Genomic DNA, 20,164 nt, shown 5'->3' with positions numbered 1-20,164 from the left:
ACAGCGAAGCGCGGGTAGTTCCAGGCACAGGGCCCTCTCAGAGCCCGGGCGCGGTGGTGGGGACCTGTTGGAAGCCAGTCCCCTCGCGGTGGGGCCGGCAGCTCCCCGAGCCTCTCCGTGTGACCCATCGGCAGGCCTCCTGTTGGATGACGGGGATTTCAGGTTCGGGCTGGTGTTATTAAAAGGTCAGGAAGCTGCCTCCAATCATTTTGGAAGTCAGCAGCGAATAAACCATCCATTACAGAGAAGCACAGCGCCAGGGAAGGTCTGCTCCAGGTGGCGGAGGAAGCCTGCGCCGGCCAAGCTCACAGCCAGGAGTGGGAAGCAGAGACCGACACACCAGCCGAGACTTTATAACCTCAGCCGGGACACGGCCAGATTTTTCTATTTGTCTGGTTTTCTAATTGGGTCACAACTTCCAGAGGGAACCCGAACCCAGGGAAAGGAAACACTCACTCCGTCTTGTCTAGCTGCCTGACTCTGGGGAGAAACAGAGCGTAGAGGACCCGGGCCTAAGCATGGCCTGTGGGTCCTGGCAGAACCTCTGGCGGGTGCTGGGTAGACCCTCCTGCATCCCAGGAGACGCTCTGCAGCTGGCCAGGTCCCAAGAAGCATACGAGAGAGCAGGTGGGGCGGGGGGGGGGGGGGGATTAGGAAGTGGGGGACGTTGATATTTCCCACTAGCCCAGAGGGGACAACAGGGCAGGCTGCTACCACAGCAAGAGCCTGGCTCTTCCTCTGACATGCCGTGTGACCTTGAACAAGTCCTTTCCTTGGCCTCATCCGTGCACTCCCAGGCTGAGTTCTAAACAGCGGTAGCGTCCAGCCCTGTCCACCCATGACGGAAGGAGGAGTGGAGTCCCCCACGAGGCGCGAGTTAGAACAGACCCCTCCGCACACCACACAGATGCGCCCCAACCTAGGCCTTCAAAGCTCCTCCTTCAGGCAGACTCCCCCATTCCAAGGGCAAGGCCCTCAGCCTGGACCTCTGCTGAGTCACTGCCTTTGCTGCGGTCCCATTCCCTGCTCTACATTCCCCCCAAAACGTCCTGGTGCTGTGGGTGGCCCATGTCTGGTCTCCAGCTTCCAATGCCCCTGCAGCCATTTTTTTTTTGGTCTCTGGCTCCTTGTCGGGGAGTTCTCTTTCCAGGAATTCCCCACCCAAAGTGTTCCCAGAAAGTCTGCATGTTCACAAAGCCCTGATGGGAAGAAAGTTCCAGGAACCCTGGGGATTCGCTTCCATTTGAGACTCCTCTGTACAGACCCGGTGCCCCCCGGGGCCTCTGAGCTGCCCCTGCTGCCGCTTCTCTCCCGTCACACAGAGGAAGCCATCTCTAATGTTAGCACGTGTTTCTGAGAGTCAAGCTCCAATCTGGCAAAGCCCTCCCCTCGCCATCTGCATCCGACCACGCGCCGGCTGTGTGACCGTCACCAAGTCACGCTTCCTACGCCTCGGTTTTCACCTCTGTGAAGTGGGACGAATGGCCATGCCCTCCTACCACTGCAGGGGGGACCTCCGAGGCCACACACCGCAGAGGCCTGCACACAGTAGAGATCTGTCCAGACGGGGGGTCCCTATTCTTCGCATCGTTGTGGACAAGATCTCAGAATGGCCATGACTGTCGAGCATCCTGGACCATGCCCAGGGCGCCCGTGACCTGAGCGGGCTCTTTAGACAAAAGGACATGATAGCACAGCTGTCATTTTAAATTTCCCTGTCCTCCCTCTTTCATCCCTCTTGCTCCTTTCGACTCCACTCCTTCCCTCTTCCTTTCTCTCTTTTTTCCACCCTGGATCTAAGTCTCCCCGATCCGGGTCCTTTATTTGTGCCGTTCACATAGACTCCTTATAAAGAAAATTCATTTGTTCAGGGTCACCGCGTGGTTTTTCATTAAAAACAAATTACCCGCATTCAGGGAGGACATCTGGGCTTCGCGGGTCCCATTAATGACTATATTTCCAGCCTCCCGGCCCGGTTGGGCTCCCCTTGCCTGTCACCCTGCGTTCCCGGCCCCGGGAGGACAATGAGAATGACAGTCAAGTGAAAGGGAAAACATGAGGGATGAGGGCGAGAGGCGAGTCCCCCGAGAGGGGAAGGAGGGAAAAGTGAAAAAAATAAATAACTCAAACAGAGGGTAACAAGGGCCATTGTCTCGGCGTCTTCCAGAGGAGCCAGAGCAAATATTGGAGGAGCGAACGGGGGCGTGGAAGTCGGCTGAAGCCTGTTTATTACGCAGCTGGACTCTGGGCCTCAGCTCTGCACTGGACAGGGTAGGGAGGGGCATGCTCATATTCAAATAAATGCCACCTACATGCATTGAGCGCCTACTGTTTGCAGGACCTGGGCAGGTGTTCTGAGCCCTGGACCCTGCAGGGCGCTGTCTCTTACCAGGGCCCTAACCAGGACTCAACCCCACAGCCAGGCAGAAAGGCCACCCAGCAGTCTTGGAAGACCCTCTGGCAAGAAGTGGCGCTCGGAAGCAATGCAGAAAGAGCCCCCAAGCCCCGGGGGCTCGGGGTCAGGCTGCTCTGCCACTTCCTGTGTGGCCAGTGCTGAGGCCAGCGCCCCTGCAGCTGCTCTGTAAAGCGGTGCGCACCTGGGCTGCAGCCCTTGGCCAGTCCTGAGGGTTTAGCAGCTCCTGGAAGCTGACTGGCCATCAGGACTTAGGGCCCAGTGCCCAGCAAGGTCACCCGTTCTCCTCAGGACACCCACACTCCTCTCTGCCTCAGGCCAACCTGCCCCCACTTCGCTGCCCTCCTCACAGCCCAGACTTGAAGGGAACCCGAAACCATTTGCTGCCCACTTAGAACAGAGGTGGCAGGGAGCCCTCCAGTCCAGCCCGGGGGTGACACCAGCAGGCAGGGAAGTCACAGCCTGAGAAGCCCTTGAATGGCAGGACCAGAAGGCCCCCTACAGAGCATCCAATCCAATCTCCCCGAGCTCCCGCCTCCTGTTTTAAGCGAGAGCAGGAGGTTCCAAGGCCATGTCCCCCCTGCATGCTCTGGTCGCTGGAATCAGAACCCAGGTCTCCTAAACTCCAGTGGAACCGTCATGCTTTCCATCTGGAAGTCATTGCTTTTGCAACTGTTTTCTTCCCACTGCAGCAAACATCTCATCCGAGTCTCTCCAGTCCCAGAGTCACTTCAACGCAGGGTTCCCGGGGCCGGTCACATAGACTGTCCAGATCAGACCATTCCAGGCCCTTGTGCTCCATCCTGGGAGGCACAGCAGCCTCACCTCTGACCCCATCCAGATCTGCAGGCAGAGCCTGCCACCTGTCAAGGCTGCAGTTTGTACCGCCTCAGGCCCCAGAGGTTTCCAGGGGTTGAGGCTTCGGTGCTGGAGGAGGCCCAGCCTGCCCTTCCTGCTCGTCCCTGTCACCTCCCCAAGGCTTTGGTCACACCCTGATGCCCATGCAAGGTTGATTTTTTTATGTTTCCCCCAATTAGACTGTGAGCTCCCTGAGGGCAGGAGCTGAGTCTGTAACACCGCTCCTAGCTCAGAACTGGCACCCAGTGTCTCTAAGGAAATGTTTGAAGGATGAATGAATGAACAAATGACCAGCCACCTGCCGTTTCATCCTAGCCGTGCCTGGCGTTCCTGGGGTCAATTCCATGTTCCTCGTGTGGCAGAGTGACTGGAGGCCACGAGAGGGCAGCAAAGAGTCAGAAACGATCAACAGGTAGGCGACTTCTGCGCATCCCTGGTCCACCCGCCCAAGGAGGTGCAGAGGGTGGAAATGACAAGACAGATCACACATTGAGGTCTGGCTGAGCTCGGCCACAATCCAGGCATTCGCTTCCCAGCCTGGTGCTGAGGCCCCAGCCCCCAAGCCTGCATGCTCAAAGTCGGGAGGGGCTAAAGGTGGACAAAAGAAATCCACATCTCCTCCCCTCCAGACCTGTGCCCTCCCTGCCTCACAGGCCTGGGGCCTCAGTTACTGCAGGCAAGGCAGGCTCAGAGAGGTCTTGCAGCTTGTGCAAAGTCACACAGCTAAGCAGTGGTGAAGCCACATGCCTTCCACAGTAACCCCCCCTCTCCCCTGCCACTTCTCCTGGGGCAACTCCATGACTCTCCCTCTCTCTGGGCCAGGCCCTGCCCCTGCACTCCTGACCTGCTTTGCCACTTGTCTGCAGAGGGACTTTGCCTGGATGTCTGCTTGGCCTCCAAAAGTTGACAAGTCCAAAACCTAATCGTGCTGGCCACCAGCCTTCTCCTCAATCAGGCCCCCTTCCCGCCAACCCCATTCACCCAGCCTGGGCTGGCGGCCATGCCCCCACCCGTGTGAACCCACTGCACCACTGGGCTCACCCCCTGCCTCCTCTTCAGATGGCCAAGGACACCTGCCACAGCCTAGCTTAAGGCCCCCCTTCTCCAAGAGACCTTTTTCAATCAGACCAACCCCAGGTGCCTCTCCGTTCCCCAGACCTGCAGCATTCAGCGTCTGCCCCACTCCTGCCTGGAAACACTTTTGTGGGTTCTCTAATTGCTGCTCCCACTGATCCATGGGGTATGAGCTCTGCTGGGCAGTTCTCAATTTAATGCCAACTCGGCCAGGCCAGCTTTAGGCATGCCAGTTAGGCTTGTCTTCTCACCACTGCACCCAGCTCAGTCCCCTCTATAAACAATCAGCAGCATCATGATAAAGAACACCTATACGGCACTTGATATGTGCCAGGCAAAGTTCTAAGGCTTTTTACACATAGTACCTCATTTCATGCTCACTCTTATTGCATCATCCCCATTTCACCGAGGAGGAGGAAACGAGGGCACAGAGAAGTTACATCACTTGCCCCAAGTCACACAGCTAGTGAGAAGCAGGTCGGTGATTCAGAACCAGGCAGAGCCCTTGCCTGTTTCGCCAGGCCGCTGTCCAGCATCCTCGCTGCATGTGCCAGCATTGGGCTGAGCTCTCACTGCAGCCCAGCCCAAAGCCCCCCTTCTTATTTCAACGGGGCCAGGCACTCAGCCAGGAACTGCGGCACGGCGGTGAACAGACAGACACAGCCTGTGACTGTGCAACCCTGTGGACTGCACAGACCTGAGGGGAAGGCACGCAAGGAAGGAGTCAAGCACTGATTAAATTCCTTCCATTGTGCTTAGAATCACGAGTGAAAAGAACAGGACGCTTTAAGAGAGGAGTGGGGGGGTGGGCAGCTGGCTTAGATGGTGTGGTAGGCAGAATAACAGCCCCCCACCTCAGACGCCTACGTCCTAACCCTGGGACCTGTGAGCATGGTAGGTTTTGTGGCAAAGGAATTAAGGTTACTAATTAGCTGACCTGGAGATAAGGAGAGTATCCTGGTTATCCAGGTGGGTCCAATAAAACCCCAAGGATCCTTATGAGTGGAAGAGGGAGGCAGGAGAGAGAACCGGCGAGGTGGCGTGAGGATAAAGACTCGGCCCCATGTTGCCAGCTTTGCAGATGACGATGAAGACGGGGCCGCGAACAAGGGATCTGGGCAGTATCTACACGCTGGAGAGGGAACGACCCTCCTCTGGAGAAGGAGCACAGCCCTGCCTGCCCCTGGGCCTTAGCCTGTGAGAGCCTGGCCTCCAGAACTGAGAGGCGGCAGATTTATCCTGTTTTAAGTCACTTGTTTGCGGTAACTCACTTCAGCAGCGATAGGAAACGAATACATTTGGGGTCAAAGGGAAGACCCCTCTGAGGAGGTGAAACCCACAGGGATGAGAAGGGGCAGGGCAGGCTGGGCCAGTCACGTGGGAGCAGCGGGGCGGGGACGCGCCCTGGAAGCAGAGGGAATCGCACCTGCCTCTCCTTCCTCCTGCCAGGGTGCAGCCGGCCTGTCTCTGCTCGCCTCTTACTGCTGTTCCAGACCCCCTCACTGGCCCAAGCTCCTGCTCCACCCTCACCCTCACCCTCACCTCCTACTGTCAAGAAAATAAAGCTGTCAGTTAACTGAGAAATTTAATTGAAAGGCACCTACAAATGATGTGTCCCAATCCATGGCAAGTAGAGTGCCAGGACTGGAAGGACCCACCATACTCCTAGGGCAGTGATGGCGAACCTTTTGAGCTCGGCGTGTCAGCATTTTGAAAAACCCTAACTTAACTCTGGTGCCGTGTCACATATAGGAATTATTTGATATTTGCAACCACAGTAAAACAAAGATTTGTATTTTTGATATTTATTTTATATACTTAAATGCCATTTAACATAGAAAAATCAACCAAAAATATGAGTTCGCGTGTCACCTCTGACACGCGTGTCATAGGTTCGCCATCACTGTCCGAGGGCCTCCCGTCAAATAGCATCTTGTCTGTTGCAGCCCTGGGGGGCCTCCCTCCCTTAGCAAAAGGACCTACTATGTGCTAAGGTCCATGAATAGTGCAGAAAACAGAGCAGAGGGCCTGGTCCTCAATGAGGTCGCCTCCCAGTGGCACAGCTAGCTGGGCCACAAACACAGTGGGCCGTGTGGCACAACAAAGCCAAGTGCAAGGCTCTATCCCCAGAGGAGGCCACGCCAGAAGGCTTCATGGGGCAGGTAAGATGCATGTTCAGCCCCGAAGAGTGACACTGGATCCTAACAGGCTGTAGTAGGAAGTGGTCTAAGCTGAGGGCACACAATCAAGAGGGACACTGACCGGGAAGCGTGAGTTGTGCTGGGAACCAGGAGCGGTCAGGGCTGGGGACAGGCTGGGAAAGGAGGCCGAAAAGGCAAGCTGAGGCCAGACCATGGAGATGCCTGAGTGGCAGGCCAAGGACCCGCTCTGCTAAAGGCGGGCCATCTTAGCTGTGGGCCAACCCTGGGGCAGTTCCTGCAAAGACCGTTGCATAAGAGCCCGCAATGTCCCTGAAGCTGTCCAAGAGGCACATCTGGAAATCATGTTGGCGACAGTCCCAAAGCCATGACAGCGATTTGGACACTGAGGAACAGGAACCAAGGACCGTGCCCATCGCGTATGGATTCCTGGCCCTGACAGTGCTGGGGTATGTGAGAAGAGAAAACAAGAAAAGGAGAAAAGAGAAAGGGAGGGGAGAGGCACGCACAAGAGTACACTGTGCACTTACCCTGCCTCTGCTTTGGAAACAGAGTCTCAGGGGACCACGCCCTGGGCCAACCTGTGGCAGCCCCCGCCTACCTGCGTCCACCATAAATGGGCAAGGAGCTGCCATCAGCTCCCACCGGGGCACGGCCAGGCCCATGGCCAGGTGTATTTTGCGCCCGGTAATTAGGGCTGGAGTAATGATGGGGGCAGGAGGGCAGGCTCTGTTTGGGTAAACTCGGGAAAGTTCGGCTGCTCTCTGAACGTGGCCTCTTTGGGGTTGGCAGTGGGGAGGCAGCAGGGCACCTGGTGGCCTCAGCTGCCAATATGCTGCCGCCTACCCTCTGGCAGCACAGACACAGGCAGGAATGCTGAACTGACCGGCAAAGACCCAGACACAAGCTGTGCAGCTTTGGAAAACTCCCTACCTGCTCTGAGCCTCGGCTTCTCCTGTTGGAAAACGGGGGCTACACTCCAGACCGGCCCACCTCGCAGGGTGGCAACATCCGAGGGCTCCCAGGAAAGCGCTTTGCATTCATTCAGATGCTGCATAAACTCGAGGGGCCGTTAATGGAGATGGCTTGGGATCCATCTCCCGAGGCTGCCCTAGCTTGCTCACAGTTGGGAAGAGTGGGGGCGGGGGTTGTCCCACCACCTGTTTGCCTTATGCCTGCTAGCTCCCTGTGCTCTGCACGGGCCCATCCTGGTAGCAGAAAAGGCCAAGGCTTTGCAGGTGTGACCTTGGCAGGCCTCTCGGCATTGGCACGGCCCAGGGCGAGAGTACACACGGAGGCCACTTCCCATATGTCTCATATTTGAAAGCCATAAATCAAGCTAACAAACCGTTAAATGAAACATGCTCCGTCCTCCTACCTTGTTAAACACATCTTTGTAATAACCTGGAAAGCAGGAGTGAATTTAGAATTCCGGGACCCCTGGGCATCTGTGCCAGGACCTGGCTGCGTGGGAGAGCCACCTGAGCTACGATCTGCCCTGCTTCCCTTCCCTTCCCCAAACCCGCTTACACCCAAGCTCTGTCCACACCCCCGCGAAGAGCCAGTCCTCAGCCCTGGGGTGCAGATGCCTGTGATGTAAGTCAGGGAAGATGCTGGAAGAGTCTGGTGCTATCTGGACAGGACCCCTAGGGTGGGCTAGGAGGAGGGGCTCGGGGACCAGGTGGACAGATCCCCTTGGCCCTGCAGATGGCCAATCAGGGGCGGGGCCTACGGGGCCTGAGTAGGTCCCTCTTGCCTGGGTCTAAGCGGGGTTCACACTGGTCAGGACTCCTACTTGCTGGTTGACTTGGGCCCATCCCAACCCCTTTCTGGGCTCAATTTCCTCAGCAAGAAAGCAGGTGAATGATCCACCCGCCTACTTCTCAGAGCTGTTGTGAGGCTCCAAAGAGAAGTCCCTGGGGTGGGGAGGGGAGAAATAACCAGCTGGCTTTCCACACGCCCAAGAGATCAGCAGTGTGTGCGGGGAGAGGAGCGCCCCTGGAGCCCCCAGCACGGAATAAGTCGTGTGGCCCCCGTAAATGACTCAAAACAAGGGACCACACGAGCCCTTAAAAGAAGTGTAACAACCCTTCAACCTGACTTTCCCCTGATCATGTCTTTAAGCATCTTTTAAAAAGCGGATACTTGGGGTACCCCTGCCGTGCTCGTGCCCTTCGCACGCGGACAGTGCCATGTGCTGTGCTGTGCATGGAAGGGCGCGTGGTGGCCTCCCTTCCACTGTCTTGAAAGAAACCGACACGCTGCCGGCCCGAGGGGAGCAGGTTTCAAGGGCCACAGGGTGTTCAGTTTAGAATCCAGTGACAAACCCACCAGACAGCTTCCTGTCTGTCCTGAGCACATGGTCCTCAATTCCAAAGCGTGAGGCCATGGGGAGCTCCTCAGGGGTTCTCCCTGTGCTCATGTCACATGGAGCGGGTGGGGAAGGGAGATGGGAGGAGAGGATGGGGAGGGCCCTCACTCCCCAGGCTGGGCGACCTTCGACCAGGTCCCGCACCCCTCTGTGTTCAGACTTCCCAGGTGGCCAATGAGGACTGTTTGAGTGACAGCCAATAGCCACCCTCTCTCTGAGGTCCCCCCGGGTGCCGCCACTGGCTGGTCCTGGCCCCACGGCAGGCCTGGCTGCAGAGGAAGCCGAGAGTGCAGACCTCCGCCTGATTTATTCAGGTCCACTTCTCAGAAGCACAGAGGTCACCAGGGCTGTTCGGGGAGATGCCCCCCCGAAACCCCATCCGCTGCCTGCTGTGGAGACGCCAACAATGCAAACTCACCAGGCACCATCCCTGTCAGCGTCGGTGCTGAGTAGCTGCCCTGTCCGGCGGGGGGGACGTGCGGAGGGTACCCGGGGAGGGTCGTGCTCGCCAAGTCTCGGCCTGAGGAATCAAAGCAACAAATCACAGGGTGAGCGTCTCCGCGGCCAGCTGCTCATGTCCACCGCTCCCCGGACGTCTGCACATTTGTCACGTCTGGACACTGAGCACCAACATGCCCCCAGCTCCTCACGTCACTCGCATGGAAACAACACGCACACGTACACACACACACACACGCACACGCACACGCACACGCACACCTCCAGCCACCCTGGCTCCACACAGCAGGAACAGGATGGCTCTGCTGTGTCCCTGGGAACTGGAGCTCCAGCCGGCTCACCTTGCTCTCTGCCCCCAGTAGGACTTGGGCTTCAGCACCCACCGCCACCCCTTTGCTCTGTTGTGCCCTCTGCGTGAAGCACCCTCTGCTCCTGCTGCACCGGCCCAACATCACCGCCTTCAGAGACCAGCTCAGACGCCTCCCTCCGCCTCAAACCCCCACAGCTCTGGTCCTCACTGAATTCTTCTGCCTTCAGCTAGAGCCGGTCACTCATTCAGTGAAGGCACAGGAAGCACCTCCTGATACCAGATACTGTGCTGGGCACTGGGACCAGGAGGCAGACGCTGGCAAGAGCGTGTCCACCTCTGCAGGCTGCGAGGTTCTGGAGAGCAGGGTGACTCCTCATTCATCGCCCACACCCCCTGCCTCCATGCTATTAATGACAACGACAAGCCAAAAATGCTAACATGGAAACTACAAGACACCAGGTCTGTTCTTAGTATTTTAAATTATTAACTCAATTAACCCCCAACAACTCTATGAGGTAAGGCACTGATACCACCCCATTTTACAGGATATGAGACATTGGAAGGTCAAAGTCCACATGGTTAGCCACCCCACTCCACTGCCTTGCACGTGCACCTGGCCGTGCCTCTGACCCCGTGTCCAGAGGCTCCACGTGTCTCAGCTGGGACGCCCAGGCTGCGCCTGGCCTTCCAGCCACACAGTCACCACTGCTCATTGGCTCCATCACACAGAATGAAGTTCAACTGCACAGCTTTCGTGGGTATGTGTGTTGGGATGAGAGCCAGGAGCACATCAGAGGAAGCCATATCTGCCTCCTGGGGGACGGAGGGTGTTGTCCTGATAAGAGGCGGCCTGGTGCAGGGGAGCTCGCCTGGCTGCCTGAGATGGATGAGAGGGTCCTGAGAGAGGAAGGTCGTGCCTAGGGACACTCAGCTGATTTGAGGCAAGGCTGGTACTGGAATCCAGCTCTCTGGCTCCTGGGATGGGGTTCTTTCTTCAACGGGGACTGAACCCCAATAGTTTCTGCCTCTGTTACACATGCTTTAAAACCTTGATTCCAAAAGCATGGGATTGAAAAATCAGTGCCTCACCAAAGCCTCACACAACTCAAGAAGCCAGCTAAAAAGCAATAAAATGAACCTAAGGAAAGGAGGAGGAAGGAATGGATCAGGAAAAAGCAGAAAATAACAAAGTAGGAAACAGAAAAGCAGACGTAACAATAAATACAACCAAGAATTGTTATTTGTAAAAGACCAATAAGATAGATGAACCTAGGAATAAGGAGAAGATACAACCAGAGATATGGAAGAGATGATGCTAAAAACCATTTGGAAATGCATGGCTGCTCCGCACTGACAAATGTGGAAATCTCAACTGAAGTAGAATTTTCTAGAAAAACACGAATTATCAAAATTAACTCAAGAAGAGGTAGAAAATATGAATAGCCTAATAACCTTAGAAGAAACATTAAAAGTTTTTTAAAATTATTTTTAAAAATAAGATGCCTCAGTCATTTAGCTTCTTGAACAAGTTTTTTGGTTTTGTTTTGAGCAAGATCTTTTTTCTTTAAGTTTTATTTTATTGTTTAAAGTATTACATATCTTCAAGGGACACATATTTCTGTTACCAAACTGTTCATTTATTAATATATATGCAAAAAATCAATATCACTGATCAAGTAATATTAGAAAAAGAATACTATACCATGACCAAAAAAGGCTTAATTTGGGTATACAAGGATGATCGATATTAAAGCATTGGTTGGGAAAGCATATGAATGTATCAAAGGAGGAGAAACATGTGATTATATCAAAGCTATGGAAAAGGCATTGGCTGAAACTCAATACTAATTCCTCGAAATACCTCTTAGTAAATAAGAATTGGAGTATACTGCTTTGATCTGATATTGATCTTAAATCTAGAGTCAACAGCATACCTAACTGGTGAAATACTTGAAGCCTTCTTATGAAAGTCAAGAACATGTTAAGGAAACCTGTCGTTACTGAAAACTGTTCAGAAAGTTTAGCCAGTACAAGAAGGCAAGAGAGAGACATAAACATTGTAATTATCAATCGTTGGCTATACCTTCCATCTGGAAAATCACAAGCAAATCAGCTCATCTACGGGAACCAATAAAAAGTTTGCTGAGACTGCCAGGTCACGAGTGCCTAGAATCAACACCTTTCTGGATTCACCAGCTCCCTGCTGCCTGTTCAACTCGGTATAGACTTTTCAGTTTGGCTTCCAAGGCCCTCCTCAACCCGTGTCCCCGACCTGTGACCTTCCCAGCCTCATCAACTCTGACTTCCCCAGCCAGCCATTCCCCAAACTGCCCCTTACTTCTTTCCTGCTCCCACGCCCTTGCTCATGCCGCTCCCTTCCTACCTGCTCTTCTTGCATTCCCATCAACTAGGCCTTCATCCAGCCTTCAAATGCCACCCTCAGGAGCCAGCTCCTCTCAAGTTTTTCAAGGCCCTTTAAGTATTTGCCTCTTCTGAAGGCCCCCCTGCTCTCCACCCCAATCCTCCCAGGGCAAAGGGGGCACCATCACTAACAGGTGGAGGTGATGATGTCAGAAACGATAAGACAGCACTGACTAGTCCCAGACACGCTTACTCTTTTGTACACACTAACGCACGTTATCATCCTAACCACTCTATGAGGGCTGAACAATGATCACGCCCACTTTATAAGAAAGGGAACTGCGGAAGAAGTTAAGTAACTTGCCTAAGGTCACACAGCTGGTAGGAAAAAGAGCGGAGATTTGACCCCAGGTTGGGGAGGTCCAGCCTGAGCTTCTTGGGTGGGAGTAAGGGATGGGGGTGGGTGGGAGAAAAGTCAATAAAGAGGGCTGAGAATTAGAGGTTAGACAGGGGTGGGCAAACTTTTTGACTCGAGGGCCACAATGGGTTCTTAAACTGGACCGGAGGGCCGGAACAAAAGCATGGATGGAGTGTTTGTGTGAACTAATATAAATTCAAAGTAAACATCATTACATAAAAGGGTACGGTCTTTTTTTTTTTTTAGTTTTATTCATTTCAAACGGGCCGGATCCGGCCTGCGGGCCGGCCGTAGTTTGCCCACGGCTGGGTTAGCAACTGGAAAGGGTGGGCAGATTAAAGCAGGAAAGAGGGTGTGGTCGAAGATGGGCTATCAGAAGGTGGGTGTCCATACCTGTTTGGGAACGAACTCATCAATATTAACCCCTTGATACTGCCCAGGGTCCCCCAGCAGTTCACCAAAAGTGCCGGGAGCGCTATCGAAGCTTCGAAATGGCGTCCAGTTCTAAGTCTGCTTTTTATTAGTGATGATGATATTGCTAAATATGTCAATGTAGTAAAGGTTTCCTTAAGTTTTTGAATATATAACTTTATTTACTTGCGATTCATAATTTTTTTCCTAAACTGTTGTAAAATCAGCAAAAAATGCCTTGGCAATTTTAGCATAGTTCCCAGGATATTGGTTGGCACTCAAAGGGTTAAGTCTCCACGGGGGGGGGGGGGGGGGGGGGGGCGGGCTGCACAGCCCCGGAACACAGCAAGTGCTCATAACTTCCTGGAGAGCCAGGACTGAGAAGGCCATCCAAGGCCTTTTTACTGATCCCAGCCCCAGTTTTGCACTGAACTGCTGGGGGACCCCGGGCAAGCCTTTTACTCTGAGCATCAGTCTTTCCCAATTTTCAAAAAGAGCTCTTAGCTCAGTAATAGCCAGGAGCCCATACCGGTCAGTGTGTGCAAACGCACGAAGGATAATTTGACTGTGAGTAGATTTTTCTACCTTAAAGTTCAACTGCGCCCGCAGCTCTGGAGCCTCCACAATCAATGCTGTACTGTGAGCTGCTGCCTGCAGGGCTCCTACATCTCCTTGGACAGTGGCAGGCTGTGCCCCGCTTCCAGCCTTGGTGGGGCCTGGTGTCAGCTCCAGCTGCGGTTCAGGACTTGGCCGTCACGCTGGGAACTCATTCCATCCCCCGTCCCTCCTCCCTGTGCACACTGAGGACCTGACAAATGGCCGCATGCATCTGACAAATAACTCTGCCTCCGAGCTCCCTGTCACCGGGGAACTCCTCTGCATTGTCCATGGCTCCAATTCCACCCCGCATATGTCCCCAGACCCAGAGGCTACCACCCGAGGCTGCATGCACCTTCCTTGGACTGGCCACAAAAGCAGAGTCTGCATTATCACTTGTGGTGCGGCGGGCAAAGAGGGGAGAAACTGGCATCTGTGTCGTCTCCAGGTACCCGAGCCCCTCCCGCCTCTGTGCCAGGCACGGGGGTAGGCTGCTCATAAACATTATTCCACTTAATCCTTACAGCTTGTAAAATTCCCAGTCAACTTCATGAGACCGGGAGGGCAAGTCTCAGGGAGGCGGAACGCAGCTCGGAATGGACAGGAAGGCAGCAGAGCACAGCAATGAAGAGCGTCCCCTCTGCCCAGACTCTACTCCTGGCTCTACCGCTTACTGGCTGCATGGTCCTGAGAGAGTTCCTCACTCATTCGGAGCCTCCGTTTCCTCATCTGTAAAGTGAGGCTAATAATAGCCAACATTAATCTAGAGCAAACAACGGCTAAGACGTACAGAGAGAAAACTATTATCCATTTATTCCTTCAATAGCCCTATTAGGGAGCTACTATTACCCCTATTTTGCTGCGGGGAAATGAAGGCACAGACAGTTTAAGTAACTTGCTCACAGTTGGTAAGTAAGAAAGGCGGGTTTCAAACCTAGTCAGTCTGGCTGGCAAATCTGCACGCTGCACCCCGTGCTATGCCACCGTGGCAGCAATAACAAAACAGGCCTCTTCCGTGGGGCATCCTGGGGGGGGGGGCGGGGGTCAGTGAGAAGCATGTAAACACGTGGCACAGTGCCAGCCCCGGTGAGCCTTGTGGGAGATTGGCTTATTGGCTGCAACCCTTAACCCCACCCTGATAACCATCATCTTGAAAAGTAAGTGGTAATTTGACTCCAAAAAAAAAAAAGTAGGGAAAACGTAATATTAAACTTTTAAAAACCAAATAAATTAAAAATAATAATTTAAAAAAATAAGTAAAACCAAATTCATTCAGTTTTATGAAAAACTAAAAAGTAACCCTTTGCAGTTCCTGCTCCAGGAGGCAGCATGCTTCTCCGGCTCTTCCCTTTGGGCTCGGCCATGTGCTGGCTGTGGCCAGTGGGACGTGAGCAGGCATTCGGCGAGCAGACGCTTGTCATATGCTTGTGCTGCTGTGTGTGCCCCTCTGTACCTCTGCCCGCACCGTGACAGCAGGCCCTGGCTAGCCACTACAAGGGGGAAGGGCGACATGTGGAGCAGAGATGGACCCAACCTACAACTGCAATCAAGCCCAGGCCAGCTCAGCCAACCCCCAGGAGCATGAGCAAGAAGAGGCCATGGTGGTGGTAAGCCCTGAGCTTTGGGGTGGTTTGCTAAGCATCGGTGTTGTGGCAATAGCTGATCGATACAGGACGTCATACATGTCACCCGTTCTTGTTCTCATCACGCTGCCTGGGACTTCCTAAGGACACCTATCCAAATCTGAGCCGAGGCTGGACTCCCTGGTGGGAAAACCCAGCGTGGAGTGAAGCCTCAAATTTGTTCTGATGGCCTGTGAGGACTCTCCGGGCACTGAGCTGGGGATTCTGTGACCTCGGAGTGTACGGGCACTTTCACCTTCTCAGTCCCTTCTCTGACATGTCTCAGGCACGTCACCAAGGCCGGGGGTGCTTAACGATCGGTCAACACAAGGCCCCTGCACCAGCTGGCACACAGTAGGTGCTCAGAAATATCTGCCAAGATGAAATTGGAGGAGACCGGGCGCGTTCAGGGTGGTATGGCTGTACACTGCTGAGGTGAGATTAACCAGACACTGGTTTTACCATCTGAAAGCAACTTCGGTTCCTGTCTCACCAACATCTCGGAAAGCCCTTTATCACAAACCCCACAAAGTAAATAGGCCTGGTTTATCTGATTTTGCTTAGATGCAACTTTTTCTTCTTCACGCAGCCCATTTCTAGGTAGGCTCTCTCTATGTGCACTAATGGGGGGAAATGTGAATCCAATTAACTTCACATTTAGCTCATAATGAACTTATCTCATTTTGCTACCAGCTCGGTTCTCATCGTGTGGCAGTAATTAACCACTGGGGGTTGTCACTCCCAGACACATGACATGGAGATCCTCCCAGCCCCTCTTCAAACCCTTACAGAACTCATTACCCTGACAGTGTGAAAGCCCTTCACTTTGAATACCACAGGGCACCAGCTGAACTCCCCCTCTGCCTACCTGACTGTGTGTGAGCGAGGGGGAGAAGAGAGAAAGCCACTGAGAAGCCGTGAGTTATTGTGAACAACTTGGGAGGCGGGGGCAGGATGCTGGCGGTGGCTCGATGCCCAGAGAGGGTCTGCCGGCCTTGACAGCCCTGGGCCAGAGGTTCTGCCTAGAAGAGGGCCATCTCCACAGACAGGGCCCAGGCGGAGCTGCTTGGCAGAGGCAAATGCTTTCACAAAGTGACGATCATACCCGCTGGGGACTTTTAATGCCCAGGAAGCCTCACGTTCCAGGAAGGGGCATCAGAACGTGCTGTGTGCCCTCGGGTAAGTGCCACCTCTCTCTGGGCCTTGGTTTTCCCACCTGAATTGCTCAAGCAGTGAGAACAGATGGTCTCTCGGCGGCTTTCTGCTCCAACATTCCCCAAGTCAGAGGCATCGTTTCACTGCCGTGCTGATGGAGCTGCAGGCTGGTGCTGGCTGCTAGAGAGCTGGGGAGTGCCTGCCCACCATGCCCCTCCTCAGCTCTGGCTACTTTGCAACAGAAGCTAGAACTCAGGTTTCATTTCCTTTGGGAATCTCCTGTCTGGGTGGATGCTGACGCTAATCTGGTTTTTGAAATATACACTGAGGGCCAAAGAAAACTTGAACAAAGGCCCTGTTTAGCCCTCAGACTGTCCATTTTCAACACTTATCCAACCCCCAGAGCCCTCAAGTCCTGCCATCTCCCTTGTTTTTGTGGGCGACAGCACCGGCCTCCCAGCCATGCCAGCTTCAAGACACCCTCCTCCCTCACGTCCAGTCAGTCCCCAAGCCCCTCCTGACCCACCATTCCCCGGCACCCTCTCCATGGCCCTGATCTGCCCAGGTCAGCCGGCTCTTCGCTTTCCCGTTTCCTTCCAACCTCCTCCCAGGCTCCAGGCTCCAGGCTCCAGGCTCCACGCTCTGGACTGGACTGCCTGTCAAGACTCCTCTCCCAGCGTCCAGCCACGGAACCACTCAGCTCACCCTGCAGGGGCTGGAACCATAAAGGAACTCCGTCGGGGCGCCGAAGCCAAAGCTCTGATTCTGTCTCAGCACAACCATTTCACCAGAACCTGCAGGCACTTCTAGGACGTTTTCCCAGAAAGCCTTTCCTCAGAGTCACAGAGCCATGAGAAACCCTTTTTGGGTGTAAAGAAACATTATTAAAACTTTCAAAAACAGGTCTTAAAGGTGGGAAGCACAGCCTTTCAATGTAACAGGCACACCCAAGATCCATACCTCTAAAACAGTGGTTCTCAATCTGTGGGCCGCGACCCCTTTGGCGGTCGAACGACCCTTTCACAGGGGTCGCCTAAGACCATCCTGCATATCAGATATTTACATTACGATTCATAACAGTAGCAACATTACAGTTATGAAGTAGCAACAAAAATAATTTTATGGTTGGGTCACAACTTGAGGAACGATATTTAAAGGGCCAGAAGGTTGAGAACCACTGCTCTAAGAGAATGTACCTGTGTTTGACGATTCTCTACTATTTGATCAGAGCCCAGACATGGGGAAGTTAGGTTTCTATTTGGCAGAAAAGATAACCCAAAAGTTTGGGTGTATTGCCCCATAGGACATTACCCAAGTTTGTATCTAATCTAGCAATTTTATTGAACTTTTTTTTTTTCAAATGCCATTCCCCTGGGACAATATAAACCCCTGGTTTCTGAAATGCTCTTGGGACCACTTTTATCTTTTTATAGGTTCCCTGATTAACTTATCCTATATAATAAAAGGCTAATATGCAAATTGACTGAACGGCAGAAAGACTGGTTGTTATAAGTGCACTGACCACCAGGGGGCAGACGTTCAAAGCAGGAGCTGCCCCCTGATGGTCAGTACACTCCCACAGGAGGAGCACTGCTCAGAAGCCAGGCTCATGGCTGGCAAGCGCAGTGGCAGTGGCGGAAGCCTCTCCTGCCTCTGGGGCAGCACTAAGGATGTCCGACTGCTGGCTTAGGCCCGCCCCGCCCCCCCCCCCCACCCCGCTGAGTGCATGAATTTCATGCACTGGGCCTCTAGTGAGTTGAATAAAATCTTCACAGGTGTTCCCTCTAATAACACATGGGTTATGTTCTTAACTTTTAAAAACTATACTTTGACGCTTATAGAAAAAAGTCAACCCGTGCTTGAGTGACATGAGCTGAGATTTTCAACCAACACCAAAGCGGATAACAGGGTCCTGTCACCTGAGGGGAGAAGGAAAGAAACAGCCCAGCACACGGGACACAGGGAGGGGGTTGGTCCTGCCACACAAACCCCGGTGTCTGTGTATGCATAGTGTGTACACCCTCAGGCTCCTTCCTTCCAGCTGGCGTTTGAAACGTGTGACAATTGGAACAGGGGCTGCTCTGACGTCTCCCTCTGTCCAGACCTGCCATGAGTAAAGAGTGTGCTGGTGGATATCACACGTAGAGGGAAAGGCTGGCAGTGATGTTACACCCCAACTCGCCTGTGCACAATGGACATACTAATTGCCGATGAGCCGTATGGTGTCATTACAGCAGACCTGGCTGGCTGCTAATGACAGGTATATTAGCCATTAGTGGAGGTGGTGTTATTTACTTAGAAACAATAACCCTAAATTTCTTTTCTCAAAATTACTTCATCTCCACCTTTAGCTAACTCTGACTGGCCTCCCTTTAATTGTCCTGGTTCAAGATCTAACCTGGAATCAGAGAGCGGGGAAGGCAACTCTGACGATTCATTCATCAGGGCACTGTTTACTTTGCAGGCTCTACACTCCCAATTCCTTCATTTGGACCAACCTCGGCCACTTCCCTGGAATCACTGGAAACTTCCAGGCCCCAACCCTGTATTTCAGTTCCGAGAGTGTTTGAATTTCACCTGCCTGGCACACACTGGGGCCCAGTCAATATTTCCATGCACAGTTATGACATGATCGTCCTCGAACTAGCAACTGTTGGTTTGACCTAATAAACCGACAAAGGCAGGGTTCTAACGAGCAAGGCTGCAGAGAATTCATTACCCTGACAGTGTGAAAGCCCTTCACTTTGAATACCACAGGGCACCAACCGAACTCCCCCTCTGCCTACCCGACTGTGTGTGAGCGAGGGGGAGAAGAGAGAAAGCCACTGAGAAGCCGTGAGTTATTGTGAACAACTTGGGAGGCGGGGGCAGGATGCTGGCGGTGGCTCGATGCCCAGTGCCTCCTGCCAGGACAGGCACTGCTCCAGAGACGGAGGGAAGGCAGTATTTCCGCAGGGGAATGCTGAGGGCGACTGTGGGCTAGCTCATGCCTTCGTTCACACGTACATGCATTATCTCGTACCTACCACTAAGTCCTAAGCACCTTCCTGAGTGCTCCACAGGACCTGGGAGATGATAATAATAGTAATAGTAACATCCACAACAGTAACAATTAGCATTTGTTCAGCTCTTACCATGTGCCAGGCACCATTCTAAGTGTTTTGTATGTATCATCTCATTTAAGTATCATAGCCACCCTGGGAGAGATAAATCTTTATAATCCCCAATTTGCAGATAAGATACCCAGCTAGAAAGAGGGGGAGCTGGATGCAAACTGAGGCCATCTGATGCCAGAGTCATGCCTTTACCACCCACCTCCCTGCACTATTCTGCTTTAGTAGGTGAATTGCAAAATACAGAACACACCTCCCCTTTGACCAGCAATTCTAATTCTAGGACTTTACCTATGGAAATACACAGAAAACTACACCAAGATTTACATTTTATGGGAGGGAGGGAGGGAGGGAGGGAGGGAGGGAGGGAGGGAAGGAAAGAAGGAAGGGAGGGAGGGAGGGAGGGAAGGAGGGAAGGAAAGAAGGAAAGGAGGGAGGGAGGAAGGGAGGGAGGGAGGGAGGGAGGAAGGAAGGAAGGGATGGGAGGAGACAATCCAAGATGCTATCATAATGGCAGGGTTAAATAAATTATGACACTTCCCTATGATGGAATAATACACAGTTTGAAAAACAGTGAGGTGGCTTTGAATGCGCGGATTGTGGAAAGAGCACCAAGATACATTACTGAGTGAATAAAACAACGTGCAGAAGAACACTATGTAGAGAAGGATTCCACTTGTGCTAATAAAAAACGATGCAATCTGTGTGCTGATAGATGTCCAACAATGTGACTGAAAGGACACACAGGCATTGTTCACTCTGGGGTGAGGCCCTAGGAATGGCAGGACTGAGGCTGGGGGAAGGAGAGTTACTTTCCATTTCCTATTTTTCTCTATGGTTTGA

At 53.1% G+C, this 20,164-nt stretch overlaps 1 protein-coding gene across 4 annotated transcripts in view; it reads right to left on the bottom strand.

Annotated features, from left to right (window-relative positions):
• PAX5 (paired box 5) overlaps nucleotides 1–20,164 on the bottom strand; it is a 158,562-nt gene that overhangs the window by 24,853 nt on the left and 113,545 nt on the right. For all 4 annotated transcript variants that reach the window (XM_070431181.1, XM_070431184.1, XM_070431183.1 and 1 more), the window contains exon 8: nucleotides 9,294–9,395. In XM_070431181.1, the coding sequence (XP_070287282.1) occupies nucleotides 9,294–9,395 (102 nt within the window). The remainder of the gene's footprint in view (nucleotides 1–9,293; nucleotides 9,396–20,164) is intronic.

Source organism: Myotis yumanensis, unplaced genomic scaffold (genome assembly GCF_028538775.1).
Source record: "Myotis yumanensis isolate MYYU_CA2020_CCGP unplaced genomic scaffold, mMyoYum1.0.hap1 SCAF_12, whole genome shotgun sequence".
Taxonomy (NCBI): Eukaryota; Metazoa; Chordata; class Mammalia; order Chiroptera; family Vespertilionidae; genus Myotis; species Myotis yumanensis.
Note: the sequence above shows the minus strand (reverse complement) of the source record. Positions and strands in the feature narration are given on the sequence as shown.